General features: G+C 42.4%; 1 protein-coding gene across 1 annotated transcript in view; it reads left to right on the top strand.

Annotated features, from left to right (window-relative positions):
* Positions 1 to 12933, top strand: part of InR (insulin receptor) — a 66824-nt gene that overhangs the window by 42764 nt on the left and 11127 nt on the right. Inside the window, exons 10-23 of the mRNA XM_028303044.1 lie at positions 536 to 677; positions 770 to 984; positions 1867 to 2041; positions 2959 to 3191; positions 3824 to 4000; positions 6425 to 6615; positions 7076 to 7238; positions 7418 to 7471; positions 8121 to 8315; positions 8797 to 8951; positions 9579 to 9743; positions 10920 to 11171; positions 11317 to 11405; positions 11693 to 11815. Coding sequence (XP_028158845.1) covers positions 536 to 677; positions 770 to 984; positions 1867 to 2041; positions 2959 to 3191; positions 3824 to 4000; positions 6425 to 6615; positions 7076 to 7238; positions 7418 to 7471; positions 8121 to 8315; positions 8797 to 8951; positions 9579 to 9743; positions 10920 to 11171; positions 11317 to 11405; positions 11693 to 11815 — 2329 coding nt within the window. The remainder of the gene's footprint in view (positions 1 to 535; positions 678 to 769; positions 985 to 1866; positions 2042 to 2958; positions 3192 to 3823; positions 4001 to 6424; positions 6616 to 7075; positions 7239 to 7417; positions 7472 to 8120; positions 8316 to 8796; positions 8952 to 9578; positions 9744 to 10919; positions 11172 to 11316; positions 11406 to 11692; positions 11816 to 12933) is intronic.

Below are 12933 nucleotides of genomic sequence, written 5' to 3'. Positions count from 1 at the left end.
ATCGGTCGTTCAGCACGATTCTTCTATTTCATATTACAGAGATCAACTGTGAATGGATTATTAGCATGATAAGTGTAAACAATGCACATTGCATATAATTACGTAACGCATAACTAAGATAACATGTACGGTGAAAGATACTAATCATTGGTGTAGGTCAGATATGATATTAAATAACATAGATAAGGTTTGCAGTGAAAATCTCGCTTCTACTCCCAGCCTTATTAATTATTCATAGAGATTTATTAACGTATTGATATGTCATATTATGTAGACGCAAGACAGAGATAAATCATACAACTGCAATATTATTTATTTGTAATGATTGGATATTTTACTAAGTTTATCTCATTATAATATACCTACTATGTAGTCATAGTTTATGTAGTGTATCGCAAATAAAATTAAGTATTCGTGAACAGGCTAATTAATTAACGTTAATTAAATGTGCGAGAATGTAAATTCGTTCTTTCCTGATCTTCCCCGTTAATATTGGGACCAGAATTTTTTCAATTGTTTTTGTCATTCAATGCAGGTAACACCATGGTCACATTGGAATCGTTGGGCGAGATTCGAGAGATCCACGGGTGCCTCAAAGTGACGAGATCTTACACGCTCATCTCATTGATGTTCCTGAAAAACCTCAAGAAAATCACCGCTATACCAACAGAAAACAAGTTAGTATATCAAATGTTTTAAGTACAAACATTATATCGATATTAATCCATATTTTCATGCACTATAATCGAAAACTTTTGTGTGTTTGCAGAGGTCAAGCCTTACACATATTCAACAACCCCAACCTGGAAATATTGTGGGATTGGTCAGTTCACGGGCCGCTGGATATAACTGGAACTCTGTACATACATTTGAACCCGAAGTTGTGTTACCATCAAATACTGCCTCTTCAAAACATGACTAATCCGCGATCGAATTTTACCGAGATAGAAGTTTCTGAAGATAATAACGGCGACCAGGCTTCATGTGAGTTTATTTTTGCAACTCTTTAACTATTACATATTTCTCACTGATGACGTGTCAGATTAGATCTTAGCTATACTCTGGTGTATACTTAGGCCCGTCGCCCACGGCGACTTTTTGTAGCGATGCAGTAGCGATTCTGTTGCGCATTTGCATCGATACAGTCGCCATGCGGTCGCTAGCTATACAGCTAGCACGTTTACTACGCACGACAGAAGCGCGTTTATGTGGATGAGGGCGTATGCATTTCTAAAATGCGCTTCTGTCGCGATGCAAACGCAATACTGTCGCGCTTCTTTTTTTGTTTTTTTTTTTTTCGTCAGGAAAATACATTGATTTGTATACCCACCAGCCGCGGGGGCAGTTAGTGGGTTATGTGGGGTTCTCCCTGCCAGAAGGGCAAGGCGTACCCACTAAAAACCTGACGTTGCCCTCGGTAGCCATATGAGTCGGGAACGCGGGCCATCACTATCGGCGTTTGCCTCAAGCATTCGTCCGTGTTCCCTGCTCGGCATTTCACTCGCTTATTGCGCAGCCTCAAACCAAGGAAGGCGTTATTACGCCTTCAACCTCCTGCGAGCGGCACGCAGGACACGTGCTGCGCCGTCGCGGCCTCTTTAGACGCCACCAGACACCCCCGTATCTGATGGCCGAAGCCTATTAGGAAGGGGCAGATGGAGGTCATAGAGCCTCCTTCTGTGCCCATGACGTCGGCGGCGGGCAATGGGAGCGTCGGGTGATGATACTGTCGCGCTTCTGTCGCAATGCCGTTGTCTCCCCGATGTCGTCCGAAACGGTCTGTCATGCATAACTTTTAACCGCCATATCTTCGAACTTACTTCCATAAAATTATAGATCTTACAGCTTTATGGTTGTCTTATACAGGTTCTCCCAAAAGCCTCCAGCTGAAGGTGAGCAAGATAGGCCGCAACTGGGTGGTGCTGCAGTGGGACACGTATTGCGTGGCCGACATCCGCAAACTGCTGGGTTACTCCATCTACTACATCCCGGCGGAGAATGACGTCACGCTCTATGAGCACAGGGACGCGTGTTCCGACTTGTGAGTATCCTATAGTTTGAAATAATGTAAAGAGAGGCTGTATGTGAGTGGCATTGCAAAATGACGCGTATTGCATTATATCTGCAAGCAGCAGGGCTGGTTTATCTTGAGCATTAAAATTCAGCTAGGTCATTTCCTCTTATCTCCTCAAATATCCGTACACATCTTCCTTTCCTACTTTATATCATCTAAAAGGAGCTATTCTATATTATGTGACAGTATCTTGGTTAATTCAATTGACATGAATAATATGATGAAATGTCTCTCCTCTCTCTCTAACTCCGTTTTCTCCCCTGGTTGTCTAGAACAGATCACAACATCGATAAGAACGTCTGAAATTTAGATTGAGTTAGGTTTCATTTATGTTATAAATGGTGTCGTTCCAAGTTTCGTATTCTTGTAACTGTCAGTTTTGGTGTACAATACCGAGCGAGGGTCTATGGCAGCGTTGCCAGTTTTTTTTTCCGCCAAGTCGGGACTTGGGTACTTTTTGAGTGAAAATAGCGGGACTCTTCCGTCAGAAGCGGGACATAGTAAAAAAACGTATATAATCAAAGGTTTTCAAATATTTATCTTTTTATTTGACTTAAAATTACGTTTACTTGACATATATAGCAAAAGTAGCCATAGAAAATGTATTTTAACAAAAAAAAATATTTTAAATCAGATTTACTCTATCGTTAAATTCGTCTTTAGAATAAAAAAAGAATGAAATTAAAAATGTTTTATTCTTTAGAATAATATGGTGTTTCAAACAAAAGTTTGGTGAAGTAAGTGTCTCTCTCCGAAAAGCGGGACCGAGCCTGTCCCGCGCGGTACATTTAAATTTGATTTAAAAATCGGGACGTCCCGCCAAAATCGGGACGTCTGGCAACGCTGGTCTATGGTGAAACTAATAAGCTCGTCAATAAATCTAGCTGGAACGTCCTCGACTTCACCATCGACGAGGCGCGCGGCCACAGCAACGGCAGTAACGACGACTCCAGCCAGCTGCTCGGCGACATCTGCAAGCAGTCGCAGCCGCAGTTCAAAATCATCCGCTCGCTGACGCCGTTCACGCGGTACGCGGCCTACGTCAAGACGTATACCACGCAGCAGGACAAGAAGGGAGCGCAGAGCCCGATCATTTATTTGCAGACGCTGCCTGGACGTGAGTTGTTCATTTTTGCATATATCACTACATATTATAATACAAAGTCGCTTTCCGCTGTCTGTCCCTATGTATGCTTTGATCTTTAAAACTTTTTTATTAATAGATAGAGTGATTCAAGAGGAAGGTTTTATGATAAATTTGTACCCGTGCAAAGCCGGGGCGGATCGCTAGTTACTGATAAAGCACAAAATATATTTCAATTGCTTGATAATATTTATTCTAAGCAGATCTATCCTCTTTGTTTATTTACTAATCATGAATATCTCTTGAATATCTTAGGACTTTTTACTCAACGCTATCTGAGACTAAATAACTTGTATTACAACAAATAATATAATCGTAATACATTTTTTGTGTAAGTATGTCTTGTGTAAACCCAGACTACAACAAAACAAATACAATTACAGACATTATACAAACAGATATCATGCATCAAATATTTGTATTGCCATATCGAAACTGCAAACTTAAGTGCAAAAAAACGAATTCTTAACAACTGCACCGAATCCCGTATCATAAATTCCAATGTTATTTCGAGTGAAAAGTTCAAGAACAACTTTAAAAATTCAGCAAAATTGGTAATTATGTGCTATGAGATAAGATACAATTTTCTGGTTTATTCTACTCAGGCCCCAGCCCTCCAGCGGGCCTGACCGTAGAGTCAACGGGCCCGCACTCCGTGAAGATCAAGTGGTCGCCTCCCACCATGCCCAACGGGACCATCATGTTGTATCATGTCAAAATACAGGCCAACAGCTACAACCGGCCCAAGATCCTTGCCTGGCGCAATAATTACTGCGGCAATCGTAAGTTCAACAAGTTTATTTAGTACATCAACACCGTATCTGAGCTGAAAACCTATATACATTTAATAAAAAAACAGATTGCATACAATCGTAAGTTCAGCAAGTTTTTTTAAATACATGAACTCCGTATCTGAAACCTATATACAAGAACGCTGATTGCATACAGCTTGCAGAGTGTTTACGAATTCATTTCAAACGAATTAGATTACAAACCTACAAAGTCCGAGTTAAAATATAATATTTTTCTTATTTATTATTTCTGAGGAACACAACAATAAACAGTNACTCGAATGGGAGGTCACCAGCGAAGACTACGCTTCATTCAGTCATAGTGTCCTCGGTGAACGTTCAGGACACCGGAGACACTGTGCTGAGTAAAGTCAGAGAAGCGGTGAACGCAAAAGAGGGATGGGTCAAGGTGGAGAGGATTCGCAAAGCAAAGGATGCTAAAATTATTATGAGCTGCGGATCGAAGGAGGAGCGGGCCAGAGTTAAGGCGAGAATAGAAAGTGCGGGCGACCAGCTCGTCGTCGAGGAGGTGAAAAACAAGGACCCGCTCCTGGTTTTGAAGGATGTCTTGAAGCTTAATAGCGACGACGACATCCTAAAGGCAATCAGGAGCCAAAACAAAGACCTGTTTCACAGCCTCGGCGACGAGGAGGATCGCCTCCAAATCAAGTTTAAAAAGCGTGCCAGAAACCCGCACACAAACCACGTAGTGGTGAGCACCTCACCACTCGTATGGAGACGCGCTATCTCGAAAGGTTCCCTGCATGTGGACCTGCAGCAGGTCAGAGTTGAGGACCAGTCCCCTCTGGTTCAGTGCACAAGGTGCCTTGGCTATGGCCATGGCAAGCGCTTTTGCACCGAGACGGTCGACCTCTGCAGCCACTGTGGGGGCCCGCACCTTAAGACCGAGTGTGCGGATTTCTTGGCAGGCGTAAACGCCTCATGCAAAAACTGCTCCACCGCTAAATATGATCAAGTAGACCACAATGCGTTCTCGCAGGCCTGTCCGGTGCGCAAACGCTGGGACATATTAGCGAGATCATCAGTAGCTTATTGCTAAAGTGGTCCCAGTGGTGAATGCCCCGTATATAATCGCCCAGGCGAATTTGCAGCGCAAAAAGTTGGCCAACAATGAGCTCCTCCTAGAAGCTGTAGAGAGGAAGATCGCTGTAGCGCTCCTTCAAGAGCCATACGTGGGAGGCGGAAAAGCGATGAGGGACCATCGAGGCGTGAGGATCTTCCAAAACACAAACCCCGGGGACGGAACTGTGAAGGCTGCGATCGCTGTGTTCGACCAAAGCCTCAACGTCACGCAGTATCCAGAACTCACCACCAACAACATCGCGGTGGTGAGGATCCAGACAAGGGCATGGGAGATCTCTCTCGTCTCTTTTTATTTCGAACCCGATGAGCCCATCGCACCCTACCTCGAACACCTGAGGCAGGTTGAGAAGAAGCTAGGCTCGAAGGGGCTCATTGTTGGAGGCGATGCAAACGCAAAAAGCACGTGGTGGGGAAGCGCCACGATTGACCATAGGGGCGATGATCTGGCCGGAACCCTTGCAGAACTCGACCTGCACATTCTGAACACAGGGAAAACTCCGACTTTCGACACAATCCGCGGCGGGCAGCGATTCAGCAGCTATGTCGACATCACAGCCTGTTCGACTGACCTCCTGGACCTGGTGGACGACTGGAGAGTGGACGAAGGCCTCACCAGCTCGGATCACAACGGCATTATCTTCAAAATTAATTTAACTAGATCTAAAGGAATAAAAATCATTAGGACTACTAGAGTATACAACACTAAAAAAGCAAGCTGGTCTCAGTTTCATGAGAAAATGAGACTAGCTTTGCACAATAAAAACATAAATAAAGACACGATAGATATAATAAATGACACAATAGAACTGGAAAACATAGTTAACGATTACATAGAGATTATTACAAAAACCTGTCAAGAAACAATACCTAAAAAGAAAACCAAAGATATACTTACACTGCCGTGGTGGTCCGAGAGTCTGGCGAAGCTGAAGAAGGAGACGGTCACCTGGAAAAGGAGAGTCAAAACCGCTGCACCTGCCCGCAGATCGAAGGTCGTCGAGGAGTACCTGAAACATAAAGAAGAGTATGAGAGGGAAGTTAGAAATGCGCAGGTCGAGAGTTGGAGGGAGTTCTGCACCAAGCAGGATCGTGAGGGTGTTTGGGAGGGGATATACAGGGTAATGATGAGGACGGCGAGGAGGGGAGAGGATCAGCCGTTGGAGAAGGATGGAGGGGTTCTGGATGCGAGAGGGTCTGTTCGGCTACTGGCGGAAACATTCTACCCNTAAACAGTGATAACAAACTTATCAGGTTGTCTTCTGACTTCACCGTTAATAATGGTTATCTGTAAAAAATATGTCATATCTACAGCGAATGCATTGGCGAATATAATCGCCGGTCGCGGCGAGAATATTCCTGAGAAGGAGGAAGCCAAGACGACGGGGGAGGTGAAGAATGGCTCTTGCTCGTGCAAGGAGGAGAAATCCGGAACTAAGTTCACGTCGCGCGCGGAGGAGGAGCGCGACGAAACCATCAACTTTGAGAATGGCTTGCAAAATACGGTAATCTACACTAATATTATAAAGAGGAAAACTTTGTTTGTTTGTTTGGTTGTAATGAATAGGCTCAAAAACTACTGGACAGTTTTTGAAAATTCTTTCACCATTCGAAAGCTACATTATCCACGAGTAACATAGGCTAAATTTTATTTTGGAAAAAATAGGGTTCCGTAAAATATGTAGATAATGTAGTCCACGCGCGCGAAGCCGCGGGCGGAAAGCTAGTATAATATACTACTGATCACCTGAATATTCGTATACGTATCCATTATTATAACCGCGGACTTTTGAGACGGATATGTCACTGCTGATAAACAATTAACAATGTTTTGTCTATTGACTTCTTATCGGCTATACTTGCATTTACTGGCAGCCGGAGAAATCTGGTTAATAGAGATAGTAAAGAAAACAATCATGCTTTTACAATTTTCACATACGTTTACAATTTTTTTTATTGTCTTAGGTGTACATAAAAACATCGAGGAATGATAAGAACTACGAGAGCTCTGGAAACAGTCGAGCGCGAAGATCCGTCGACATGACGCTCAATAGTATGCTGGTCATCCTCACGGAGAACCACGACCCCGTCCTCGGCCTAAACTACACCAACACTACGGACAACGAAAGTAAACACCCTAAATTACCCCTACCATTACTTTACATGTGAATATACCTTAACGCATTCCCCCATCATAACATTCATTCGCCACCTTGAAGCATACCTCCTCTATGCTTGTTCTTCACTCTGTCATGCTTGCCAACGTTCACGAACCTCATCACGTCCATCTTAACATTTTCGTTTCAGCCAAATGCAGTCGCGTCCAGCCTAATGTTTGCGTCGTAAAGGACAATACTACAGGTTACTACCACAGACATTTTTGTTTTGTCACGGGTATCCGGTTGCTGCATGCACTATCATCACAAAACACCGATTTCCACGTTAGCATCGTTTTTTTAAGTTTACCGGAGCAAACCGATCAGCATGACTTCAAAGTAGAAAGTAAAATTGATCTGCATGATATAAAGTAGATATAGTTGTTCACGATACATACTGCGCCCACCTGGATGATTGATTTTATCTTGCATGTATGTGGTAATTTTCAAATTAAGTAGATATATTATTATTTGATATTGGATTTAGAAAGCATCTCATTGAATTTTTTTTTAAATATCGGCTTTATTCAGTGATCAACAAGAATTAAAAAGTAGAAGGAAAAGGCACTCTAAATATTGTTTATAAATTATACTTTATATCTTATCTAGCCTGACATATTTTACAAGCGTACATAGTTAAAGATGTAATATGACATTTAAATGAACAATAACAATCCCAAGTTCATTGAGAGCAAAATAATAAATAGTTTATTCCCTCCATATCTATGAGTAATTTGGTTTGAAATTTGGGCAAAGGATTTGGTCATATAAATGTGCCGTTTGGCGTTTTTACGTATGCATTTGGAAGAAAATTGTATACCTTGTACGCGTATTTATGTACTTTTGATGTACAGGGTACGTCCAGTCGTTGTACTACGAGTTGTCAAACAACACCAAGTCTCTGACCGTGACTGACATGCGTCACTTCACTTGGTACACTGTCAACGTGTGGGCCTGCCGCCACAAGTATGAAAATGAGAGCGACGAAGAGTACGCCGACACATGGTGCTCTAAGCGCGCATTCAACACCTTCCGTACGCTTGAACTCAGTAAGTAACCACCTTAATTGTTTTTGATCCTAATTCATCAGATGTATAAACAGTTACAGGCCTCTATAAGGCCCGGTTTCCACCAAACCGGAGAGAGGTGAGATGTGTTTGAATAACTAATCAGTGTGCCTACCATGAGTTTACGTTAGGTGAGCTCGCTAGCGAATACGTCAAAAAATTCTATGAAGATTTTATTTCTTGAAAGTAGCCGCTAGGGGCGCTGCACAATATGTCATACATTTAAATGTATTTTTTTTACGCAGTCGTTAGCGAGCACACCTAACGTAAACTCATGGTAGGCACACTGATTTCGTTATTCCCATCTCACCTCTCTGCTCAGATTCGGTTCGGAGATTGATTATTGAAACACTTTGGTGGAAACCTCTTCTCCTCGCTTTGGTGGAAACCGGGCCTTAAACATCATCGATGGCTGTTTGTAAGTCTGTCTTAATTGTTGACAATGTATAATTTTGTTCTACAGCAAACGTAGACGTAGCGGCCCGCTTGCAAGCGGAGGTGCTGCCCTCTAACAAGACCTTGCCTGAAGTGAACGTGACTTGGGAGCCGCCGCAGAACCCAAACGGATTCGTCGTCGCCTACAACGTGCACTACACAAGGATTGAGGACACCAATCAGGTTCGTTTCATTCTTAGTCTGATGTAATATTTTAATGAGTGCGTGTAATATTCTTATACTCGTATTTATAAACGATGCTTGCTTAAGTGAAGCAGCAAATCGAACGCACAACGTTGAATAGAGCTCTGTGATTGGTTCATGTGTGACCCTGTGCGTCCACCCGCACTCTGAGACCTCACAGTATAGTTTGTGATTACGGGCGTTAGCATTCGCCTGTTGTAAAGTCGCCAAACGCTCAAGTAAAACTGCAATCAAGGATTAATTCCAGCTTGTATGTTTAAGCGTCGCGTTGTTATACAGGGTGTTAGGTAAATGGGTATATGAGCCGACACTAGCCCATGTTAACATGGTCATATAATTGGTATGGTGAAGTCAGAAAATTGATATCTTCATTTTAATTATTTTAATTTTCATACAAATCGGATTTTATAAAATTTATTTTGTATGAAAGTTTAAAAAAAATTAATGATTATATCAATTTTCTGACTTCACCATACCAATTATATGACCATGTTAACATGGGCTAGTGTCGGCTCATATACCCATTTACCTAAGCCCCTGTAGAATTAGAACCTAGGACTAATATTACGTTGTGAATGTAATCGAAAATGAACCTTATTTCCATAGGCACAAGACGTGGGTCTGCAGACGTGCCTGATGGCGGACGACTACGAGAGCAACGGGCGCGGCTACCTCATCCGCAACCTGCTGGCCGGCAACTACAGCATCCGCGTCACGCCCATCACCGTCAGCGGCGCCGGGAATGTGTCAGACATCTACATTTACATACCGGTTAGTGGGATAACTTCAAACATCAACGTACAGCGACATCACAAAACCCTTTGTTGAAATACAGGGTGGAATTTTGTAATGCCACCTGGAGGGAAAGTACTCTTAATATTGTAGATAGAAAAAAATCTCAAAGAAAACATTCCTTTATTTTTGAAACGAAATAGAACTGCATTCAAAGATTTCCAAAAATTTGCTTGCTTACACCCCGGAATCGAACCAACTAAAATCTGTTAAAAATAACACCCTGTATTTTTATTGCATCGATCGTTAGGGTTAAGAATAAGGATGAAATCTCTAACAAACTTGATAAATCAAATGAAAGGAAAATCATGAAATCTTAAATTATCTCAATTATTTACAGAAAATTGTATGGTACGGTAGTGAATTTTCGAAAAAAATCTAAAATCTAAGAATGCAGTTCTCTTTCTTTAAAAAAATAAAGGAATGTTTTCTTTGAGTAAAATGTTCTATCTACAGTATTAAGAGTACTTTCCCTCCAGGTGGCATTACAAAATTCCACCCTGTATAGCTCTAAATGCCACAGTGAAAGCATTGTTCAGGAATCGATTACGACATCACTAATTCACTAACGAGTGCACGCATCACTACGGTTGAATCTGACAGATAACGGTCGCGATTGCGCTTGGCGCCTACCGCACTCTACTACCATTCATCTCACTGTGATCATGAAATATCTCGTTTTGTTATACGTTATTTCACGATATAAACGTTGAGTAGCTATCGAAGAAACAGAGTTTCAATCAACATCAATTCATCACATCCATCTACTGCATTCTAAGTATAGCTTTAAATATTGCATACGAAATACGGTTGATCATCCTCGTTTTGTAAAATCATTTGATCATTTGTCTGATGTGCCGAATATCCCAAACAATCTTCCCACTGGAGGAAACCGTGCCTTGAAGAGTACCTGAGCTGTCAATTTGCATTTTATGTAGAATCTTTTGCAGTACTTTGAATCGAAAGCTTCCACATAACATACATCAAAAATAACTAAACAATGTGACACATAGCTTTCAGCTTTCATCATCACAATCATGGCGGTTGTCTAATTTTCATCAAGTCACGTGTCCAGTAAATTCCCTAATCGAGATTTTCAATTGAGAAAACCTTGCATTATGAGCGCAACTTTTAAATTGAGAAATCTCTCATTAGGAGCGCACCGCGGACTCAGGCTACGAATGGGTATGGGGCCTAGTAGGCGGCTGCGTGGTGATGTCGCTGCTAGTAGGCGGCGGCATCTGGTACGCGCGGCGCGGGCTCTTCGCACCCCCAGCCGAAGCCAACAAGCTGTTCGCAAGTGTCAATCCTGAGTACGTGTCGTCTGTCTACGTGCCTGACGAGTGGGAGGTGCCGCGCGCTAATATACAGTTCGTGAGGGAGTTGGGACAAGGATCTTTCGGCATGGTAAGTGATTTGTTATTGTGGACGGGAATTAGTTTTGTTCTCTATTATTGATTTTGATCTCTATTCTGTCCAGATCTGGTATTATTACACTTATACATAGCATAAAAGTGTAGGGTTATTTATTCACTTGTGTTTATATTCACAGGTATATGAAGGAATAGCGAAGAGCATTGAAAAAGGCAAGCCAGAAACTCGGTGTGCTGTGAAAACTGTCAATGAACATGCCACTGACAGGTAAGGAGTTCGTTAATACATCATGAAATCTTTAGTAGCATAGCAACTGTTTTTTTAATTAAGCTTTGCCAATTTGCTATAGTTTGAAACCAGTGTACCGTCGCCAAATTCGTATTTAAACAGAAAACGAATTAAAAACACATGTAATTCTTACGGCGTCGCGTCGTCCTTACATTCAGTATTTTTATATCGCATCTTACATTCAGTGTTTTTATATCGCAACAACAAAAGACGCATGATGTTAGCTTTTTACGACGTCATCACATTTAGTATTTTCGACTGCACAGGGAGCGCATCGAGTTCTTGAACGAGGCTTCAGTCATGAAGGCGTTCGACACGTTCCACGTGGTGCGTCTGCTGGGCGTGGTCTCGCGGGGTCAGCCCACGCTGGTCGTCATGGAGCTGATGGAGTGCGGCGACCTCAAGACCTACCTGCGTTCACANCGTGTGGGCCTGCCGCCACAAGTATGAGAATGAAAGCGACGAAGAGTACGCCGACACATGGTGCTCTAAGCGCGCATTCAACACCTTCCGTACGCTTGAACTCAGTAAGTAACCTTTGATGCTAATTTATCAGATGTATAAACAGTTACAGGCCCCTATAAGGCCCGGTTTCCACCAAACCGGAGAGAGGTGAGATGTGTTTGATTGAGGTTGAGAGCCATCTACTCTCACCTATTGTCCGGTGAAGCTGAAAAAGCTGCTCACGGCTATCAGCATAGTCCGTCCAAAAAAAAAAAGAGATGTGTTTGAATAACCAATCAGATTTCGTTATTCCCATCTTACCTCTCTGCTCAGATTTGGTTCGAAGATTGATTATTCAAACACTTTGGTGGAAACCTCTTCTCCTCGCTTTGGTGGAAACCGGGCCTTAAACATCATCGATGGCTGTTTGTAAGTCTGTCTTAATTGTTGACAATGTATAATTTTGTTCTACAGCAAACGTAGACGTAGCGGCCCGCTTGCAAGCGGAGGTGCTGCCCTCTAACAAAACTTTGCCCGAAGTGAACGTGACGTGGGAGCCGCCGCAGAATCCCAACGGATTCGTCGTCGCCTACAACGTGCACTACACAAGGATTGAGGACACCAATCAGGTTCGTTTTATTCGTTCGTTTTAGTTTGATGTTGTGATATTTTAATGAGTGCTTGTAATATTCTTACACCCGTATTCACAAAGTGAAGCAGGAAATCGAAACGCACAGCGTTGAATAGAGCTCTGTGATTGGTTCATGTGTGACCCTGTGCGTCCACGCGCACTGTGAGACCTCATATAAATGTTTGTGAATACGGGCGTTAGTATTTGCCAGTTGATGCCACTGTTGAGCGAGATCCTATTATTTAACGTTTCGGGTGAGGATGAAGTGATAAGAAATTGGAAAATATGATATTATAACTATTGTTAATTATAGTACCTATCTTAAGTTATAAGAGACAGTTTCTATAATATGAAACCACGCTCAAGTAAAACTGCATTCAATAATCAACTCCAGCTTGTGTGTTTAGGCGTCGCGTTTATAGTTATTAGTAG

This window comes from Ostrinia furnacalis, unplaced genomic scaffold (genome assembly GCF_004193835.3).
Source record: "Ostrinia furnacalis isolate ACB-3 unplaced genomic scaffold, ASM419383v2 OfSCF1172, whole genome shotgun sequence".
NCBI classification, from domain to species: Eukaryota; Metazoa; Arthropoda; class Insecta; order Lepidoptera; family Crambidae; genus Ostrinia; species Ostrinia furnacalis.
This window is presented reverse-complemented; position numbering and strand designations above follow the sequence as displayed.